Raw genomic sequence first — 22,756 nt, forward strand, 5'->3', positions numbered from 1 at the left:
AAACAAGGCCTAAGAGCAAGTATAATATTAAGCTATAAGCCTACTATAAGCTTATGTGGAGGAAAGATATAACAAAAGGTCAAGGATGTTGGCTCTCATGCAAGAGCTAGCTTAACACAAGCTCCTAGGTAAATACATTAAATGTATAGGTGAGAGAGGAAAAGAAAATTGTAGCCAACCTTATAGCTAATCCATTATATATGTTGGCTTTATGATGGGTTAATAGTAGGAAGTGAGCTCTATTATTATCCTTGCTCTAAGGCTGTGTTCGGTACTGGAGGATGAGAACCTATCTTCCTCGCACAGAAAACGAAGTGGTCCATTAGCACGTGATTAATTAAGTATTAGCTATTTTTTTTTAAAAAAATGGATCAATATGATTTTTTAAGTAACTTTCGTATAGAAACTTTTTGTAAAAAACATACCGTTTAGTAGTTTGAAAAACGTGCGTGCGGAAAACGAGATGGAGGAGTTGGAGGATTAGTGTATAACGGATTGAAATGGGTTCCCATAAGAACTAGTCTTCAGACGGGCGACCGTTCAGGCTCCATCACTACCATCTTTACCGTAACTAGTCGATCATCGGAAAAACACTTTCAGTCACCCGAGCTTAACGGTGCTGTTGGCTCTACCATTACATAGATAAGTACTTTTGATGAATTAATCCATCGTGATACTAGCCATCTTACAATATGGAACCGATGGATTAAGGCGACCGAAGGTTAGATGGTGGATCCACTGGTGATTGAGATGAGGTTTGCTTTACCATACGGATTTCAGTTAAGTTTGAAAACTTTACAAATTTGTACTAGTAAGTTTGAGAATTCCTAGAGAACAATGTCAAAATAAGATAAATTTTGCTACATGACACTTAAATTTGGTATAATTTGCTGATGGATATTGCAAAAACATGTCTGAGACTAGATAACACTAAAAAGCTAGTGATTTGTTGGAAGACATTTTTTGGCCCAATCGGAAAGAAAACTTCTTCAAAAAGACGAGAGTATCCTTGGGGCCGTTGGAGTGAAAATTTAGAAATTGTACAACTCTTAATTTGTCTTCATCCAAAGCACATCCATACCTCATATGTCATCTTCACTCTAGCTAGCGTCAATTTAGAGGCTTGTGGTCCTAGGAGCATTCTCGTCTCTTTGAGGAATGTCGTCCTCCTTAAATCATGATATGTTTTTCAATGTCTAGGATCATAGAGCAAAATTTGCCTTGAAATAATATATGGTGATGGTACACCCTTAAAGCAAACAAACAAATCAACAAGGGGTGTGGAATTTGAGGGAAAACTCAAAACACGAGGGAAACATGGGAGTGCACACACCACACCGTAGTACGAGCAGGGAGTGCCTTTGTCTCTACGCCATTCCTCTTGCTCCATATTTGTTTGTCCTCATTAACTTGTTCTATTGGTGCCATCCATATCTCTATCTGAGAGTTGGGAGCTGTGACCGTTGATCTCGAGAGGAGTGGTCCTGGACTTAGATTACAGTTAATTAGCTAGGGAATCATTAACTTAACTATGATATCCACAGCCCTTATGCACTTCTTGCATAGATCCAAATCTCCTGTCTTAGTTTTGTAGGATCCTCTTGGCTCGTAGCAGCTAGACAGCAAAAAATTAATGAATCGTACGGACGGTTTCCTTTCATTTTGTCTTGGTAACCTTGATCCAATAAAATACTATAATAATATTAAGATATCTGAATTGTAGCATAAAAGTGGCCTGATTAGATATTTAAACAGTGTCAGACCTTCATTTATAGTGTTTGAAAACTAAAGGAATCACAAGTTAAAATCAATTAGCAAAAGCGTGAACAAGGTTAATAAATATTTCGTCGGGTGGGGTTAAGTTAATATTTATAATGTATGAGAAAAGATTATTCTAGTTAGGTCGGTCCTAACCCAATGACTAGAATGGTGTTAATAGTATTAAGGTCTTGTTTAGTTGGGAAATTTTTGGGTTTAGTTGTCATATCGGATATTCGGACACACATTTGAAGTATTAAACGTAGTCTAATAACAAAATATATTATAGATTCCACCAGAAAACTGCGAGGCGAATATATTAAGCCCAATTAATCCGTCATTAGTAAATGTTTACTGTAGCACCACATTGTCAAATCATGGCGCAATTAGGTTTAAAATATTCGTCTCGCAATTTACACGCAAACTGTGTAATTAATTATTTTTATCTACATTTAATACTTCATACATGTGTCTAAACATTCGATGTGATGTGTGAAAAGTTTTTGTTTTGGGAACTAAACAAGGCCTAAATAAGCTGCCACATAGAATCAAGAGAAGGAAACCAGATCTTGCATGAGACATGGTTTCTGCACATTCAATACATTATGTGAGATAAGTAGCATTAAATTTAAGTATGGAACAATGGTGTTTGCATTGAAAGAGTAGTGTCTAGTACTAGTTCTTCATGATGTGTAGTTTATGGAAATTATGTCAAGTGTCTTGGGTTGGGACTGGTTTTATATTGATCTATCCGGGGATGGAGCCACCATCTGGCTATCACGGGTAGGGTGGACAGGAAGCTTGTGGCTCGTTAGCTCGGCTCGGCTCGTTTGATTTTCCTAACGAGCCGAGCTAACATTTTAGCTCGTTAGAGATAACGAGCTAGCTCGAGCTTGCTCCTGAGCCTTAACGAGCCAAGACTTCAACAGACAACAGCAAAGGCCTAACAGCAAAGGCCTAGCCCAAGACAACAGCAAAAGCCCAAGACAATAGCAAAACCGTAGTCCTCTCCTCACTCCTCATCGCATCGGCGTCGGCGGCTCATCCGCACCGCACGAGTACACGATCGCATACCGCATCTATCTCTAGCTCCGCTCGATTCCTCGATCCCTCTCTCTGGCTTCCGCAGTGGCGCAGTGTGCCGCCGCCAGTCGCTCTCCTCTCCTCACCTCTCGCCGCGACGCCGCCCAGCCGTCCTCTTCCACCGAAGAAGCTCTCCTCGCCGCTGCCAGCTTCTAGGGCCGCCGCGCACTTCCCCAGCCAGCGCTAGAAGCTCTCCTCTCCTCACCTCTCGCCGCGCCGCCGCCAACCGTCTTCTTCCACCAAAGACCGGCCGCCTACCCCGCCCCCACCGGCCACCGCCTACTCCACCCCTGCCAGCCGCCGCCTACCCTGCCCCCGCGGGCCGCCACCCTGTGCCACACGCTGCCCACTGCCCAGCCGCCCACCGATGGTTTGGCTCATGAGCCTAACGAGTTAGCTCGAGTTTTCAAACGAGCCGAGCTAAGCTTGGTTTCTAGCTCGTTAGGTAACGAGCCAAGCCGAGCCAGCTCTTTATCTTAACGAGCTAGACCGAGCCGAGCCGGTTCACTATCCACCCCTAACCACGGGCAGCCGCCCGGGCTTGGCATCGAATACATCATTAAATAATTATTTGTTAAAGGGATTTAAAGTTGATAACCTTGTAGCAAATACGAGGTAAAATGTATATTTTAGTTTGTCCAGTTCAAAAATCTTTTTGGCTATGTTACTGGTTCTGTCGACGAGCGGTGCCAAGGCTCGAAGTGTTAGCCCATCTTCTTTTTAATCAATCTGTGCAATATTGAATTTATTATCCATTTTTTCTTTCTTCCCTCCGCTTCATCTTTTATATTATATTGCTAAGTGGGCGTCATCGTCCCCATGATTATGGAGTCAATATCCTCCACTCTTCCGCACATAAAATTTGACAATTCGACCCTTGCAGAAAACTAATTTCGTAAATAAACCTTGGCCAAAACTTATTTTAAAAATGACCCTTTTGTTTAACACTAAATCGTATGGCACTGAACTTAGACACCAAATCATTTTTTAGGAGCAACTCTACAAACTCCACTAAAAAAACATAGGATCTGGACCGTTTGGCATAGCTTCGGCTCTAGGTAAGTTGGAATTGAGAGTTAGAGCTGTGCCACACAGCTTCTTATAAGTCAAACATTTATATCTTTGACCATTAAATTTCTGAAATTTTGTATAGCTGAGCAACACATGAATTATATTTCATGAAAATATTTCTCGTGACTAATCTAAAAACATAAAGGCTATATGAGTTTTTAGAAATTGAGACAAAGCAAGAACGACAATTAATTTAAGATGGAGGAAGCACTGAAAATTCTTTGAATGCATAAATCCAACAATATATAAATTCCACACAAAACAATTCTTTTTTTACAAGCATGTAAAATTAAAGAAATTCACCATGTTTCCATAAATAACCTGAGAATAATTTGTGCTCCCAAAAGGCTTGTACCTTGGCAGCCTTTGAGTAGTTTTAACACAGCGCTGACAGCTTATTATCACGGAATCCCAGGGCAGATGGGGTTCCGACTGTCAATGCACGGGTAAAAATACTCCTATAAAAGACAGGCCACTAGCAGACACTTCGCTTGGGGTGAATCAAAAGCCCCCTTTTTGTTTCGTTTCGTTTTGTTTTTACAGTCACTTTATCCCTGTTTTGAAAAATACCCTTTTGTTTTTATGCTTTCTTGACTAGATTCTGCTCTGCCATTATTTCCTATTTATAGGTTGGGATATTATTTAGTACATGAGTTTAACAGTGTCTAATTTATTTTATAACGGAGAGAGTAGATCAGACGACCCTGCCATTCAGCCTATGCCGAATCTCCAAGTCCCAACGGCTACCCTCGGTAATAAGCCAAATCTTTTATCGTTGACTAATCTAAATCATTTAGTAGAGTTAGATCAGGATCGGGTTTATCATTAGTACACTCAGCCAGTTGGTAACGGCCAGGTAATGTCAGTTCTCTCGCGCGGTGATGCCGAATCAAATGTAAGGTTTTAATTAATGACCAGGTTTTAGTGTTTTTCCAGAGTTCACTCAAACTATGGTGTGGTTGAGTTATTGGGAAAATTACGCCTAAACACTCCTATGTTCCAAGTACTCCCTCCGTACCAAAATATTACAATCTAAGAGCTTTTCATGTTCATAGTCCTACCGTGAGTCTAATTGCATTATAGGTTAATAATATTTTAGAATATAGGAGGTAGTAGTTTGTGTTATTGGGATAATTCAGGCGTTATTATATAGTAATTACTCTATATTGTATTAAATTATCTATGCTAAATGTACTATCTCCGTTCCGAAATATAAATATTTTGAGTTATGAATCTAAATAATTTATGTATTAGATTCATAGTTAAAAGTTATCATATTTGAGACAGAGGTAGTAGCTATCTTATTTTAATTTTTAGGGTGCAAAAGTAATGACTCAAATCATAGAAAACGTGCATATTCTCGTGTTGTACTATGTTGTTCAAACTCCATGGTAGAGGGAAGGATGAATTTTGATGCTATTTTTAACTATACCATTTCTTTAAAGTTGTCAAAAAAATGTTTACGTTTACTTTATTGCTAAATTTGGTAAATACATAAAAAATCCTACTAAAATTTTGATAATATTATCATCTTACCAAAAATTTGGCCAGATTTATTTTGGCTACAATCTAAACAGTTCTGAGATATACAACGTAGTACTAAAACAGCATCATAGTGGGCCACCCCCAAACCCCTGGGCAACCCCACAAGCTCAGAGACTCGAGGCCCCCCACACACACACACACTAGTATTATTATTATTAACGTTCACCTTGCGCTTCCTCCGCAACGACCACATCCATTTGATCCACCTCTCTTTCCTCGCCACCGACTTCGCCAGATGGTCGACGTCGACCGCCGCCCGCCGCTGCCGCACGGCCTCCCGCGCCCGCCCTCCCACGCCGCCGGCCTCCGCCGCCTCTCCACCCGCGCCTCCGCCCCCACCACCCCGCGCGCCTCGCCCGCCACGCCGTCTCCCTCCTCCGCCGCCGCCGCCGCTCCCTCCCCTTCCGCCCTCGTCGCCCACCTCGCCGCCGCCGGCGTCTCCGTCCTCCCGGGCCTCTCCGACCCGGAGCTCGCCCACGCCGAGGCCGCGCTCGGCGGCCTCCAGCTCCCTCCCGACCTCCGCGACCTCCTCGCGATCGGCGTCCCGTCCGGGGACGGCTTCCCGGACTACCGCTCCCCGGCGGGCCTCCGCCTCCTCCGCTTCGCCGCCGAGGAGGTCCCCGCCGCCGTCGCCGCCGCGCTGCCCGGCCGCCGGGCGGGGGGGCGGGGGCGGTGGTGCTCCTCCTCCCCGCCGCCTCTCGTCCCGCTCTACGGGCGGCATTACGTGCCGGCCGTGCCCTGCCTCGCCGGGAACCCGGTGTTCCACGTCTCGGACACCGGCGTCGCCGTCGCCGGCGCCAACATCGCAGCGTTCCTCCTCCGCGCCTTCGCCGCGGAGCCGCCCCGCGGCGCGCCCCTCCGCCGCCAGCTCTCCGCGCCGATGCCCCCGCCGGCGCCGTCTCCCGCGCCGTCCACCGCCCGCCGCAGCCTGGACTCCGCCACCGGGAAGGCCCCGCGCTGGATCGAGTTCTGGACCGACGCCGCGGCCGCCGGCGACCGCTTCGTGGAGGTCAGCACGTGCACCAGCACCCGCGCGAACGCGGCGCCGCAGTGGGTGAGGTCGTACCTGGAGTGGGCGGGGTCCGTGCTGCGGCGCGGCGGGTGGGGCGGCGGCGAGGTGGAGGAGATGACGACGGGAAGCGGCGGCGGCGGCGAGGAGGCGGTGGCGTTGGCGCTGACGGTGGACAGGTGCTGCGGCGAGCTGGGTCGGGCGGGGTGGGGGGCGGAGGAGGTGGTGGAGGCGCTGGGGGCGCTGCTGGGGCCGAGGACGAGGAAGAGGCCGGCGGTGGCGCTGCCGCCGGACGTGGCGGCGCGGGTGGGGAGGCTCGCCGAGGCCGTCTCGCGGGCGGTGTTTACCGGGTCCGGGTCCGGATCCGGCGGCAACCCGGAACCCGCCAAGAGGCCATTTTGAAATCCGGGAAAGCCTCTTTTTTTTTTTTTTCCTTTCTCTTCTCCCTGTAGTTTAGCAGACAGCGGTAGCTAGCGCTGTGTTCTCTGTGTACTTGAATAGTACTACTAGTGGTAATCGTACAGGAGGCACTGTTTGCATGTGCCTTTGTACTCAGTACTCACCATTTCCCATGTTAATACAACAAACTACTAAGTCCCAAATAATCCTGGGTGTTTATTATTTTACTTCCAAAACCAAGAGATTCTCAAAGGCTGTTCAGGCTACCATAAGAGGGCTACTAGAGAACGGGATACCGTTCAAACGGTATACTTTATAGAGGCTAGCATATCAGCTTCCTCCCTGTAAGTCTAGCGTCATCCCTCCCTCCAACTTCCACGTGCTCACATCCCTTCTCCTCGAGCTAGTGCTCGCAGTGTCGTAGATAACGATACTGGTCACAACAGCAAGGAACGAGGCTTGAGCCGAGGGGAAGGGAAAAGAGGAGAGGAATTGTTGATACTTGAAACTTTGCAGGTACCAGCCCTAGCCCTGATACCTAAGTATCAGGCCTGATACCTATGGGTACCACGTCTGATACCTAACCATGATACCCAAGTACTAGGCCTGATACCTACGGGTACCAGGTCTGATATCTAGGTATCAGTCATGATATTCACAGGTACCAAGCATGATACGGGGTACCGGGTCTGATGCCTAGGTATCAGCCATGATACCACAAGTATCAGGCATGATACCTATGAGTACTGGCTGCTGATGATGCATTGTAGACATACCTGCACACACTCGGGCGAGGAGCATGATGGCTCACCATCACGTTGCCCTTTCATCACCATCGACAACGCATGTAGAAGGAGGAGGCCAAGGAGCACGCATTGGGCCTCATTCTTCCAGTTCCCGATGACCTCGCTTCTTCCAAGTTGCCCCCGGCCGCCATGGGAGCTAGATACAGTGGGTAACACCATGCCTCAAAAGCATGAGACGGAGGAGGCCATGAGATTGGTGTTGCCTACGCGTCGTTGTTGCCAACATGCACTCGCTCTGGATCTAGCACTGGTGGAGAAACCCTTTGTAGTCCCGGTTCGTAACCCCCCTTTAGTCCCGGTTTCCAAACCGGGAGTACCAATCCGGGACTAAAGATCGCTATCTTTAGTCCCGGTTGGTAACACCAACCGGGACTAAAGATCGAGCTGACCTTTTTTTTTTTGCATGCCCCTGTTGCTGCATGGTTTATATATATATATATATATATATATATATATATATATATATATATATATATATATATATATATATATATATATATATATATATATATATATATATATATATATATAAACCATGCATATATATGTTTCAATACATATATATGCATACATATATATATATGTATATATATATATATTATATTATATTATATGTATATACATGCATAATATATATGTATTTATACATATATATATGTTATGCAAATGCATATGTATATAGATATATATATGAACAAAATATATTTACATTATAGAAAATGTGTACACATGCATATAGAAATATATGTAGTCATGTATTAATTACAATCCATTATATGTCCTAGCTAGCTACGATTTCGACGTAGTAGTACTCGCTGCTAGCTCAGAAGCTAAGGACCGGTGAATTGTGTTTTCGTCGTAGTAGAATTCACCCTTGGGATCAAGGATTTCTTCGTTGATGAATCCCATGAGTTGTTCTTGAACCGCCGCGGTAAATTCCTTGTGTGTGGTCAGGTTATCCCTCATGCGAATAAACTATATGAATGTATGAAATTGATTAGTAATTAAACAAGAAATCGCTACATAATGAAATTTTGAATTTATTTGTACGTACATCGAGCTCTCTTGTGGTGATGATTTGGTCTGCAAGGCAGTGGCAATACTCGCACACGTAATAGCCGCACAAGTTAGTTCCCTGCTTTTGCTTTGCGCACTACAAATAAATGACAAACAACGAGAGATCTAATTAATATACACTTGTATGTATTTGAATCGGAGAAATATAAATGTAGAGCATGTGTACTCACAGGAAATTTGAACTTCCGCCTAAGTCTTTCTCTCCATTTGCCGCGGACCAAATGACGGAACCGATACCAAGCCCTACATGGAGTTTAAAGCTATGATTCGTAGTAGCAATTAACATAACAAGATTTTCTTAATTAACAAAGGAACTTATGACGATACCTGTCTATAAGTTCGAAAACCTTGTCAAACGTAGACTCTTTTTTATCCATTGAGTCATATACGTTGACGGTGCAGGCCTCCAGGTCGATGAGTAAAAGCACCCAGTGGAATCTGCAATGTGCGTGGGATGCATTACATATGAAACACTTAGCAAGTTCGTACGGGAATGAAATTTGGTATGTAGGAAGACAGTAAAATTAAACTAACTCTGTGTTGTATGGCAACAGTATGAACGTCTTGTAATGCTGCGCCTTCAGGAGATGGACGAGATTGTCCTCTGTTTCTTGTGGATATTGGTCGAGCATTGCGACGTTTACTTTCCGAGGGTCGATGAATCCAGTATCTAAAACCCTCCGCCGTCGGGCCCTTTGAATCTCCATTCTACAACGATAAAAGGGAGTATATTATTTTCTATGGTCTACTTATATACAAGGACCTAATTAATTAAAGGAGACGTATAGTAAGAAATCTAACTGAACGATATACTTACAAAATCCAGCAACTCATAATAGAGACGTCGAGGGCGTCCAGCTGGTATAGTTCGTAGATTCCCCTGAAATTGATCCAGAGAATGTCATCTCCTTGCAAGAAGTCCGTGTCCCTGATCCTCGCTCCGATCATCTCTCTACCGGTGGCGCTCATCTCCATGTACAGCTGATGGAACTTGTACATTTGTGTGGGTAGGGACTGCAGCAGCTCAGGCTTGACAAGCGGTTTACCGAGTTCGTACATGTATTTCACTTCCGCCTTTTCGATTGGTGCGACTCCTAGCAATTGATCCGTAGTTAGACCGGTGTCAGTAATAAATTGTTCTATCGTCATTTCTTTACCGGTCACCAACGGCTCGATCTCCTGGTTTGGTTGCTCTCCAAGCTGAGGGACTGGTTTGGACTTTCCAGAAGATGCTTTCTTCAGCGTTCGCTCATAGTCCGATAGCTTGATGGCCTCCTTGACAGATGCAGACATACCCCTGAAGAAGTTCCTGACACTGGGGTCTATAGGAATCTTCTTTTCTGGACTTCGAGGCTTGAATTGTCTCTTGACTTCTGATGCAACGTAAGCGTCAAGCTCCTCTTGCGTGCAATCGTACCCCGGGTCGGCGTCAACTTTCGCCTTCTTTGTTGCCCTTGTGTGGGCAAGCGGTGGAGCTGGGGGGGCCCTTGACTTTGAAGGTGCCGGAAGAGGAGCTTGCGGGGGAGTAGGTGTAGGAGCACGAGGAGGAGTCGGTGCAGGATCCTGAGGAGGAGTCGATGCTGGAGCCTGAGGTGGAGACGGTGCTGGCGGAGCATGAGGAGGAGACGGTGCAGGATCCTGAGGAGGAGATGGCGGAGCCGGAGGAGATGGTGCACGAGACGCCGCTTGTCGCCCAGGGAGGATGATGTACCGCCTGCGCCATAGAATAATGGCATGGCATGTGTCTCGTAGATGCGTCTCACCGTCTCCTCCAGGGTAATCCAGCTCGAGGTCCTTGTACGCGCCTTCGACCAACTCAACTTCGACCTTGGAGTATCCTGCTGGAATCGGCCTGCAGTGGTAAGTACCTGAAGGGTCCGTTGGGATGGCCATGCCCGACGCCACCTTCATGTTGTGAGAGATTATTTATTAGTAATCAACATATATAAGCAGCAACTAGCGGAATGGCTAAATCTTACCTTTATTGATAAGTTCTTGAAAGGAATATGCAGCTCACATGGTGTCCGCTGAGTGATGTCATCAACGGGACAGGTCGATTCGTCCTGTGTTTGCATGGCGTCCATGCTCTGTGATCCTACCTGCCCCGTTGAGGCGCAGCTGCTACGGTTTCCTGACGGGCTCACCATTGCAGGAGGAATGGTCGGCTGGGGATCATGGGACCGATGTGCGGCCATGCATTCATCAACCTTCCTTGCCACCTCCTCTTGCATGTTGAGTTCGTAGCTCGATACCCGGAACTCTAGGTCTGCAATCTTCGCCTCGGTATCTCTCTTGCTCCTCATCCGACTCCTGTACGTGTGGATGTCCTCCTTGAAACCAATCTTCCAAGGAATCACCCCTTTCCCTCGAGTTCGTCCTGGATGCTCTGGAGTCTGCAGGGCGAGTGTCAGCTCGTCCCTATCTCTGTCTGGTCGGAATGTGCCCTGAGAGGAGGCTTCCACTGCATCTGTTAGTCGTCGCGCAACCTCTTGTATCTGATAGCCGAAGACCAGTGAGCCATCAGCTGGGTTGAGCGTTCCACCGTGAGCATAGTACCAGAACTTCGATCGTTCCGGCCAATTGGCTGTTGCCGGTTCGATACCCCTCTCAATCAAGCTAGCCTCCATCTGCTCCCACTTCGGCATCGCGACGCTATAGCCTCCTGACCCCAAGTGGTGATGGTACTTCTTCTTGGCGGCATTTTCTTTGTTTCTTTCCATCATCGCCTGCCCTTGTTCACCTGTCTTATATGCAACGAACTCGTCCCAGTGATCCCTTAGCTTTGGGAATGTGTCGAAGTTCGATGTCTGCCCCTTCAGTATATACTTCTGGTACAGATCTCCCTTGAAGCTTTGAAACTGTTCTGCCATTTTCTTCAGAGTCCACCTTTTCACTTTGTCCTCTGTACCCGCAGGAAGGGTGAATGTCTCGAGCATTGTGGTCCACAGCATCTCTTTCTCCGAATCTGGGACAAAGCTCTCATGATCTCCGCGTGCCCTTGTTCTTCGCCAGTACACCGTACTGACAGGCACGTTATCCCGCACAACCCAACCGCTGTGACGTACATAGTTCTTGGCGGCTTCGGCCGGGGCACTAGGACGTCCATCTTCTTCCACTTCCGTTATGATGTGCCGACCCTCAAGCTTCTTCGCTGCACCTCGTTGCCCGCGTGCCCTCTTCTGTCTAACGGAGGGTTGACTACCACTAGCCTCCTCCTCCTGGTTCACCCTCCACATCCCTTTCCACGTGCCCCTGCTGGTTCCCCTCCGCATCCCTCTCCACGTTCCCTTCCTCGTTCAAGTACTGGTTTGGATCCTCGTTCCCCTCTTCTTCATTCCAGTACTGGCTGCTTCCCTCCGCGATTGTATCGTACAATATCTGTTCCTCATCGCGGTCAGCCATCTGTTGATACAAGAAACATCTGCTAAGTCACGAGACATTTATGTTTTAACAATCTAAGTCATGTATGCTAAGTGTAAATGTCGTACATTAGAACCCTACACAACCTTACGTGCTAAGTCTAATTACAAATCGTGATATAAGCTAAGTCTAGGTGACGTATATTATACAACCCTAGCTAGTAAATAATTATATACTAAATCTAATTACAAATAAAATAATCTTATATTAAAACTCAAATAATATTACATGCTAAGACTAAAATAGTCATGTATATGCTAAGTGTTTCGTGCGTATATGCTAAGTCACGAGACATTTATGTTTTAACAATCTAAGTCATGTATGCTAAGTGTAAATGTCGTACATTAGAACCCTACACAACCTTACGTGCTAAGTCTAATTACAAATCATAATATAAGCTAAGTCTAGGTGACGTATATTATACAACCCTAGCTAGTAAATAATTATATACTAAGTCTAATTACAAATAAAATAATCTTATATTAAAACTCAAATAATATTACATGCTAAGACTAAAATAGTCATGTATATGCTAAGTGTTTCGTGCGTATATGCTAAGTCTAATTAAGACTACAATAGTCAATTGCTACTTGTCGCACCAATTCCGTAGTCAATAATTACATACCAAGTCTAATTACAAATAAAGTAATATTATATTAAAACTCAAATAATATTACATGCTAAGACTAAAATAGTAATGTATGCTAAGTGTTTCGTGCGTATATGCTAAGTCTAATTAAGACTACAATAGTCAATTGCTAGGAGTCGCACCAATTCCGTAGTCAATAATGTCATACTAAGTCTAATTTGCAATAAAATAATCTTATATTAAAACTCAAATAATATTAGAACACTACACAATCTTATATGATAAGTCTAATTACAGGTCTAATAATCTTAATTAATTGCATTACAAATATAACAATCATTTATATTATTACGTCACTTGCCTGCTCCAATTCCTTCTAGGGCTAGCTCTTCCACTCAGGCTTGACGGACGACTCTGACAACACGTCTTTTCTGCAAGATACAAAAAAATGTATTAGGATAAATGCGAAGTAACATATATACATATATATATATATATAAATATATATATACATATACATATATATATATATACATATATATATATATATTGCATTTCACGTTAACGATCGTCCTCGTTCGTTCGCTCGTTCACGTTCCCTAGCTCGTTCACGTTCGTTCGCTCGTTCTCATTCACGTTCGTTCGCTTGTTCTCATTCACGTTCGTTCCCTCGTTCTCGCTTGTCTTCGTTCGATCGTTCTCGTTCTCGCTCTCGTTCGTTCGATCGTTCTCGTTCTCGTTCACGTTGTCGCGGCAACGTACGTTGACGTGTTCGTTCTCGCTCTCGTTCGTTCGATCGTTCTCGTTCTCGTTCGTTAACGGCGGTGTGGCGGCATCGGGGCGGCGGTTGGCGCGGCGGCGTGGCGACGGCGGCGGCGGCGTGGCGTTGTGGGGCCGTGGCGGCGGCGGCGTGGCGTGGCGGCGGTGGCGTGGCGTGGCGTGGCGGCGGCGGCATTGCGCGCGCGGCGGCGAAGGCGGCGGCGGCGTGGCGACGGCGGCGGCGGTGTGGCGTTGGCATGCGGCGGCGGCGTTGCGCGGCGTCGAAGGCGGCGGCGTGGCGCGTCGTCGTCGTGGCGCGGCGTCTCGTGGCGGGCGGCGCGACGGAGAGAGATCGAGATCGGAGAGATCGAGATGCATGAAGGGAGATCTGGCGGCGGCGGCTCTCACCCCAGAGATGCGGCGGCAGCGGAGGAGGCGGAGGCGGCGGCGAGGACGACGAGCTCGAGACGACGGCGAGATACGGCGGCGTCGGCGCGGGGATTTGCCCTAGGCAGTGGCGGCGAAGGAGAGAGGCCGAGAGAGATCGATCGGCTGAAAACGTTTAAGTGTTGGTGAAGAAGACGAGGGCGCACCGGGAATATATATACCCCTGGATCTTTACTCCCGGTTGTTCTCAACAACCGGGACTAAAGATCTTTAGTCCCGGTTGTTGAGAACAACCGGGAGTAAAGAAAAGATCTTTACTCCCGGTTGTTCTCAACAACCGGGACTAAAGATATCTTTAGTCCCGGTTGTTCTCAACAACCGGGAGTAAATATCTTTTCCCGCTATTTCGAAATTCTTTTTAAACCCGGTTAGGGTTAAGAACCGGGACTAAAGATTATAGCACTGCATATGATTTTCGCTTACATATGTGTTTATAAAATAGAAGTTAATGCATTAACATTATTTAAAGTACAAAGATTAATGACAATTACTTCGAAAAATTATTTTTGGCTGTAATAAATTAAGTGGATAAATCGTAATAAGCAAATATAATTAATAAAAATTCCAATAATCATATATACTTAGCATATATATGAATGATATTATTATATTGGTAAAAACTCTAATTAAGATATGTATGTACATACTGCATGATTTAAAATTAATAAAAATTGTAATCATCATATGTACTTAGCGTAGGAATTATATTAAATTAAATGCTAAAAACTCTAATTAACATATGTAAATGCCACATGCATGATTTTAACCTTTTAAAAATTCGAATAGTCATATATAAGTAGCATATGAAAGATAGTAAATTAAATTGTGAAAAACTCTAATATATGAATGATAGTTTTAAAAATATATTAAATTTAATACTTTTAAAAATTCTCCAGTCAATTATAATTAGCTTATGAATGATAGTAAATTAAATGTTAAAAACTCTAATTAACATATGAAATTGCCACTTGCGTGATTTAAAACTTTTAAAAATCCTCTAGTCAATTATAATTAGCATATGAATGCTAGTAAATTAAATGTTAAAAACTCTAATTAACATACATATGAAATTGCCACCTGTGTGATTTAAAACTTTTAAAAATTGTAAGTATCACATATAACTAGCATATACATGATTTAAACTTGTTGAAACCTCTAATAATCGTGCGTAATTAACATATGCCATACATCAATTGATTTATATGGATAATCAATACATCCAAAATAGTTTACATCGTGTACACAATAATTACGGCACGTACTTTCTCCTCACTATTGTTCCCTCCTTGTGATCGCTGCGTGAGTAAGGGGTGTCTTCATTTGATAGGAGGATGCTAGGGTCAATCGTCACCGTGAAAGGGGGTTGCCCATCCAACTGATCGTAATCCTCGTCAGTCTTGTCCTCAACTCCGACGATTTTTCTTTTGCCTGGGAGAACCACTTGACGCTTAGGCTCATCAGGCCCTCTGCCCTTCTTTCCTTTGCTAGACATGTCCTTCACGAAAAAGACTTGCGTTACATCATTGGCAAGGACAAAAGGTTCGTCCGAGTATCCAACCTTGTTAAGGTCAACAGTTGTCATCCCACTGTCATCAATCATTACGCCTCCACCAGTCAACCTAACCCATTGGCACCGGAACAGAGGAACCTTGAGAGGACCATAGTCAAGTTCCCATATGTCCTCGATGGCACCGTAATACGTGGCAGTTGTTCCATCGTGTCCCATGGCATCGACACGAACATCGCTGTTTTGGTTCGTGCTCTTCATGTCTTGGGCTCTCGTGTAGAATGTGTACCCATTGATCTCATATCCCTTATATATATATATATATATATATATATATATATATATATATATATATATATATATATATATATATATATATATATATATATATATATGCTGGCTTCCAGGCCCCTTTCCGAACACTACTTTAAGATCTTTAACCATAGCAAACACTGTTTTCCCTCTGCGATATTTAGGCTTCGTACGGTGGTCGGCCTTATGTTCGAAGTGCTTGCCTTTCTTCCGTACCGGGTGGTTTGCTGCAAGGAATCGACGATGACCCATGTATACAACCTTCCTACAGTGCTTAAGATACGTACTTTCTGTTTCATCCATACAGTGAGTGCAAGCCTTGTACCCCTTGTTGGACTGTCCGGATAGGTTGCTAAGTGCAGACCAATCGTTGATGGTTACGAACAGCAGCGCTCGTAGGTTAAACTCCTCCTGTTTGTCCTCGTCCCACACGGGGACACCTTCCTTCTTCCACAACTGTTTAAGATCTTCGACCAGTGGTCTTAGGTACACGTCGATGTCGTTACCAGGTTGCTTGGGGCCTTGAATAATAATCGGCATCATTATGTACTTCCTCTTCATGCATAGCCAGGGGGGAGGTTATAGATACACATCGTAACGGGCCAAGTGCTATGGCCGCTGCTCATCTCTCCAAAAGGATTCATGCCATCCGTACTCAAACCAAACCGTATGTTTCGTGCGTCCTTTCCAAATTCTTTAAATTTTCTGTCGATGTTTCGCCACTGCGAACCATCGGCGGGGTGTCTCAGCATCCCGTCCTGTTGACGCTCTTCAGCGTGCCATCGCAACATTCTAGCATTTCCCTTGTTCCTGAACAAACGCCTTAGCCGTGGTATTATATGGAAATACCACATCACCTTAGCAGGAATTCTCTTCTTTGTTAGCTGCCCGTCAACTTCTCCTGGATCGTCCCGTCTAATCTTGTATCGTAGTGCTTTGCAAACAGGGCATGCTTCTAGGTTCTCATACTCCTCACCGCGATATAGGATACAATCGTTCGGACATGCGTGAATCTTATGAACTTCCAGTCCTAACGGGCAGACTATCTTCTTAGCCTCGTACGTTGTCTTGGGCAATTTGTTTCCCCCCGGAAGAATGTTCTTGACGAGTTTCAATAAATCGCCAAATGCCTTGTCACTAACCCCATTTTTTGCCTTCCATTGCAACAACTCCAGAGTGGTATCCAACTTTTTGTGCCCCTGCTCGCAACCTGGGTACAACGAAGTTCTGTGGTCCTCCAACATCTTGTCCAATTTATGGGCCTCCTTTTCACTTTCGCAGTCCTCCCTGGCGTCCTGTAACATCTGACCAAGATCATCCGCAACGTCGTTACCATCAGCAGCTATTTCCTCCTCGCCCGTTTGATTTCCTTCAAATCCAACATACTGAGCAAAGTCCGGAATATTGTCGTCTTCCACTTCATCTTCTTCCATTTCAACACCTTGCTCTCCGTGGGATGTCCAACAATTATAGCTTGGCATGAACCCCGACTCAAACAAGTGGAAATGAATAGTCCTGGATGCAGAATACTCCTTCTGATTCTTACACTTATTGCATGGACAACAAATAAAACCCCTTTGCCTGTTAGCTTCGGCCACTCTCAAAAAATAGTGCACGCCGTCAATAAACTCTTTGGACCGCCGGTCAGCGTACATCCATTGCCGATCCATCTACATGAGTCAAAAAAACCGCACACAAATAATTATTCTTACAATAATGACAGTCATACAATAATTATAAGATATCTTTATTAATACAAAAATCATAAAATATTACACCAAATAATTCTTAAAAACTATTTGTAAAGTTTTAAACTAATTTTAATGTGTTTTACTTCTTTTAATTTTCATTTTAGTTTGTTTTCTATTATTTAAGATTAACTTTCACTAGAGTTTTCCTTCTCAACTATTTTATAAAACCTTGTTTAGCAAATGAACTAAATTTCTATATATTCTTTCTTCCCCACACACATTTTCTCTCTCATCAACTTACAACTAAATTTTGGAGACAAAAAAAAGTGTGCAAAACATAGGTGCAAATGTAGTATGACAAAAAAAAACATTGGAGGATGAAGTTGCAAACCTTTTAGGCACCTCCGATTTGTATGTAATCACCAAAATAAATTCAATAGAAATTTTGGCATGACCTCCCCTCTTTTTTGAAGTAATTTTGAAGCTTGCTCGGGCAGCTGGAGGAGGAAGAAGACATATATATAGGGGTGGGACTTTAGTCCCGGTTGGTAGCACCAACCGGGGCTAAAGATCACCGGGATCATTAGTCCCGGTTGGTATTACCAACCGGGACTAAAGTTAAGATCTTTAGTCCCGGTTGGTAACACCAACCGGGGCTAAAGATCACCGAGATCTTTAGTCCCGGTTGGTAATACCAACCGGGACTAAAGTTAAGATCTTTACCAACCGGGACTAAAGATCCCGGGGGGGCCTGACAGGTCCTGACAGCATTCGAACCGGGACTAAAGATGATCTTTAGTCCCGGTTGGTAACACAAACCGGGACTAAAGATCAAATATGCCCGTTTCCCTTTTGAACCGGGACTAAAGATCATCTTTAGCCCCGGTTTTTATTGCATCCGGGACTATTGTGGAAATCGGCCGACCGACGAAAGATGGTTTCTCCACCAGTGTAGCAGTGAGGAGGGCATAGTACGCTAGATTCATTTTTCGGGGTTGCTCTACCATCGCCATGTCTACGTAGAAGCTCTTTTGCGGAGAGGAGGGGGAGATGAAAAGGAGGGGCGAATAAGGAGAGGCGATAGAGGAGGATAACGAAGGATTGGGAAGAGAAAGAAAAAAAAGGGAATGGATAAGAGTAAAACATTATCCACTTATCCCGTGTCTACGGGATACCGTATAGTAGATTTTCTGAGGGCTGCTACAAAACGGGATAGACATATTAACTATTCTCTTGCACGAATATCACAGGTATCAGTAGGGGTGGGCATTTGGTCAGACCGAAAAATTCTGTCTCAGTTATTTCGGTCTTTGAAAACTCAGGACCAAATTCGGTCTCGGTCTTTTCGGTTTCAGTCTCGGTCTGACCGAATTATTTCAGCCCGGCCAACCCTTCGCCACCTCCCTCTCCTCCAGCCCCACGAGCGCCACCATCGCCAAGGCCCTTCCCAGCGCGCCGCCGACGATGAGGGACAACAGCGGGTAGACGAGCAGCAGGAGGCCCCGGAGGAACCCGCCGGCCTCGACGGCGATGACCATGAAGAAGGTGAAGGAGGTGGCTAGTGCGATGGTGGCTGGCGGGGAGTGCGGCGGTGGCGCTGTGCGGGTGTAAGGGAGTGTGGGCGTGCGGCTGTGAGGGAGTGGCTGAGTGGGAGTTAGGTTGGATTCTAGGGTTTCGGTTTACTAGGCCTCAGTATATTGGGCTACAATTCGGTTTTTTCAGTTAACCGAGACCAATGACCGAATTACCCGAATAAATTTCGGTCTTTGACAGGCTGAGACCGAATTACTAACCGAATTTCTCGGTCTCGGTCTCGGTCTCGGTCTTTTTGGTTCGGTTCTTCGGTTCAGTCTTATTCTGCCCACCCCTAGGTATCAGGTCCTAGGTATCACAGGTACCGGGTAACAGGTATCACAGGTATCAGGTACCATGCGACTGGTACCACAACAGGTATCATGTACTGTCTTATAGAAGGATATCCCGTTCCAACGGGATACCGTTGTCTAGGTTTTCTGAACATAAAAAGATAAGTTTGTGATATTAACAAACGGCAAATTTATGCAGCAACTTAGTACTACAAATAAATAAACAAACAGAAGCTGATATTACACAAGCACAAGTACTAAAACGGAGAAACGGTAGCCGGTCAGCAAGTTGTGTCAAACTGTCAACCGCCAAAGGAACAAAGTGCACTTGGTTTGACTCTTGGGCCAATACAAACGCCCGGATAACGAGAACGAGAGTGTTTTCAGAACACTGCACCTGACCTGGTGCAGCACCCTCTGACCCTCTATCTCAGCTCTTGACACGTAGTACTACTAACATGTGCTGACACTTTGCCACAGCCCTCGCAACAGTAACATGAGCGATTTTAGCACTGAACCTTTGCAACAAATCCACCCACCTAATAAGAAATCAATAATCACCACTACGATCAAAACAGTGGCAACGCTGTACTATCACCAGTGAAACCCAGCAAAAAACCAAAGACATCTCCTACCGAAGTTGCTGCGATCTCGGTCAGCAGCGTACATGGGTTGTTGCGGCGTAGGCCCCCCTTAATCTGGGTCTCCGGACAAGAGAGGTAATCAGGCACATACTCTGCGCCATGTGCCACTGTTCCACTCTACCTTGACAATCTTCTTCAATCTTTGGGTCGCTCGGACATGGCTTGTCTCGTGTAACAGCAGGCACCCTGTAAATAAAAGCAGCAACTCACTCAACGCAATGCAGTAGTAACAACCACCAAAGGCCGGCGTCCAAAAACTCCTTGGATTGATAGTCTCAAAATGAAGCACATGCATTGGTAATTCAAGCCCCAGGACGATGAACAAATGATTTACCACTATGCATTGTATACCTTTCCTACTAAACGGGGAGGTGCCTCGTGCTCGTGCCTCTTGTCGGCTTTGCCTTGTACCAGCATCTTCTTCTATGCAGAGTTCCTTCTGCTGCTGCTGCTGCTGCTTCTATGGAGAATTCACCAATGAAACATCACGTCAGCCGACCATGGATAAGACTGGGCGAGCCTACAGGGAGCAAATCACAACGGGGCCGATCGAGTAAGCATCGTTACTTCATCAGGAGAGCGTGAGTCCAGGAGGTCATCAGGTCCAAAAAGGGCTAGTTTACACGGCGATCAGACACACGCCGACAGTTGTTCCAACGATATATGGACACTATTTGCGTCAAAAATATATGGACACTATGATATCTTACCCTGGACACTATAATAAAAGGTGGTAGTTTGTAAACAGAAAAGAGAGTGTAGAATTTACCTCAAGCAACAAGAAGCTGATCATCGAACTCCCTGTCCCCAAAGACAATGACCACTGACCAGTGCTTTCTCTTGAAGCTCTCCAGAATCACAAGATCACCGACATAACACCAGAAGCATGATCCTCTGTTCGGTAATACAGTTTAATACTTCAGGCACTATGAGATGTAGTATTACCTTTGTTTTCATTGAATCCCCTGCTTGTATGGTCAACGAAACTGGTAGCTGTAATACTTCTATTCCCATGGCTATTTATCCAGGGAGCAGCTGAGCAAATGAAAAATGTAATGACATTAGTAGTTACACCTGCGATAAATGTAGCCAAGGACGATGCGGTAAAAGGTTTCATCACAATTGTCAAAGCTTGAGTTCATCGCTTCATAAAAAATTAACAAATATAACAAATAACTTTCATCCTTCTGATATTTAGGTCAGGTTGTGGATTACCAGATTTAGTAGTAAAGCAATCCTCTTTTCAACACTCTTGATATAATAATAACAAGGATGTGGTACTCCAACATCTTCTTCAGACAATCACCAAGAGGGAAGTTCTGCTGTTCTGCACACTTAGCATTCCACATTGCAAATGCAAACAAACAGTTACCATCATACTTGAGGGGACTGACAATAAACATGGGTTTTTAGAACTTACCTTTCACCTTAAAGAAGCACTTGTGTGTGCTAGTTTGTAACAATTTTTCATAATGTGCTCCTTTAAAAGCAGGATTGTCCTTTCTCAGACACATTTGTCCTATTGTGTTATAATGTAGGGCCTTCTAGAACAATTCAACATGAAAAGTTGAAAACATCTAACATGGTCTTCGACATTGCTATTTCAAAATACATAGCTAAGATCCAGGATACGAGATCAATGTGGCAGCTAGCTCACTTGGTTGCATATCATATAGTCATCAATGTCCCATTACCAGCAAGCAGCAGAAGCATCTCCATTTGGGCCTGTCTTCTACCACTGCAAGAATTCTCTATAACATGTCACATCACCAAAACTATGCACGATACAGCATTTGGATGTCCTGCAACAGTTCTTATCGATAAGGATTAAGGAGGGGATGGCACTGTTGCAAAAAGTTCTTTCTATTTTTTTTTTCTGTCTTCTTTCTAAGACTAGCACTTCCTCAACCAATGAATAATTAACTACCTGCAAGTTGCCATGGAAAACGGAAATTGCAGTGGAATACCAAAGCTAATATTTGTTGCTTTTGTACACTTGTTGTAGTTTGCATCCTTAGAAAGTAAATACAACATTAAGACTTCACCACTTACATAGAAAGGTTGACATAAAATTGATAATGGGTAACCCATAATAAGAATGAATTCAAAGCCATATTGAAAATATAATTGATCTGACCAATGGTTTCATATTTAAAGCAATAGAAAGTGATATATGGAGTTGCAATCTGACTATCTGAGTGGGATTTGTGCAATTCATAAGCAGCAAACAGTCAAGAAATGATACACCTTGGGTGTGAAGCTGCTATCCTCTTTTGTGTGTTCCTAATAAATGAACAGATTTGCCATTGGGTTGCTTTCCACATCTGACATGTCAATTCATTGATTGATTTTGTTAAAATTATGCAGTATTTTTTTTTGCGATAGAATTATGCAGTAATTGTTGAAGCATTCCTTCACAAACATATACCATGTAGAGCCAGAAACACATATTGATTCAGCAGAAGTTAAGATTCTTCTATTCTTCTGAATCAATCACCTGCATCATCTCAAGAACAAATAATCCCAAGCACAAAAATTGTGACAAAATTTCGAAGAGAGTAACAAATAATAAGGCAAGAGGAAAATATGTAATCTACTTCCAACTATCTATTAAAATCTTAGTGTACAAAAGCAATTCATTTTTTCATGTTTCAATACCAGAAGTGACCCAATTAAACCTGGTAAGAGAAGTCTCCTTTATTGAGACTCGCTGTAAAAAAAAAGGTAATTTAATTTCTCATGTTCAAGACAATAAGTGACCCAGCAATCAAGCC

The 22,756-nt window shown here is 44.3% G+C and overlaps 1 protein-coding gene and 1 non-coding gene across 3 annotated transcripts; one reads left to right on the forward strand and one right to left on the reverse strand.

The window, feature by feature from the left end:
- The first annotated feature begins 4,084 nt into the window (after positions 1-4,084).
- On the forward strand, positions 4,085-7,087 carry LOC4333039 (uncharacterized). Its single transcript, XM_026023754.2, has one exon. It carries the CDS (start codon positions 5,693-5,695, stop codon positions 6,866-6,868), a length of 1,176 nt encoding a protein of 391 aa, XP_025879539.1. The 5' UTR covers positions 4,085-5,692; the 3' UTR covers positions 6,869-7,087.
- Positions 7,088-19,558: 12,471 nt separating this feature from the next.
- Positions 19,559-21,338, reverse strand: LOC4333040 (uncharacterized). Of its 2 annotated transcripts, XR_010740460.1 has the most exons (6): positions 21,198-21,338; positions 20,928-21,017; positions 20,752-20,830; positions 20,334-20,502; positions 19,974-20,168; positions 19,559-19,877 (listed from the first exon to the last, which is right to left on the reverse strand). It is a non-coding gene; the product is annotated as an uncharacterized protein (transcript). The 2 variants fall into 2 exon arrangements; XR_010740459.1 differs by lacking the exons at positions 20,928-21,017; positions 21,198-21,338 and having other exon boundaries at positions 20,752-20,892.
- Positions 21,339-22,756: the final 1,418 nt, after the last annotated feature.

Source organism: Oryza sativa, chromosome 3 (genome assembly GCF_034140825.1).
Source record: "Oryza sativa Japonica Group chromosome 3, ASM3414082v1".
Lineage (NCBI taxonomy): Eukaryota > Viridiplantae > Streptophyta > Magnoliopsida > Poales > Poaceae > Oryza > Oryza sativa.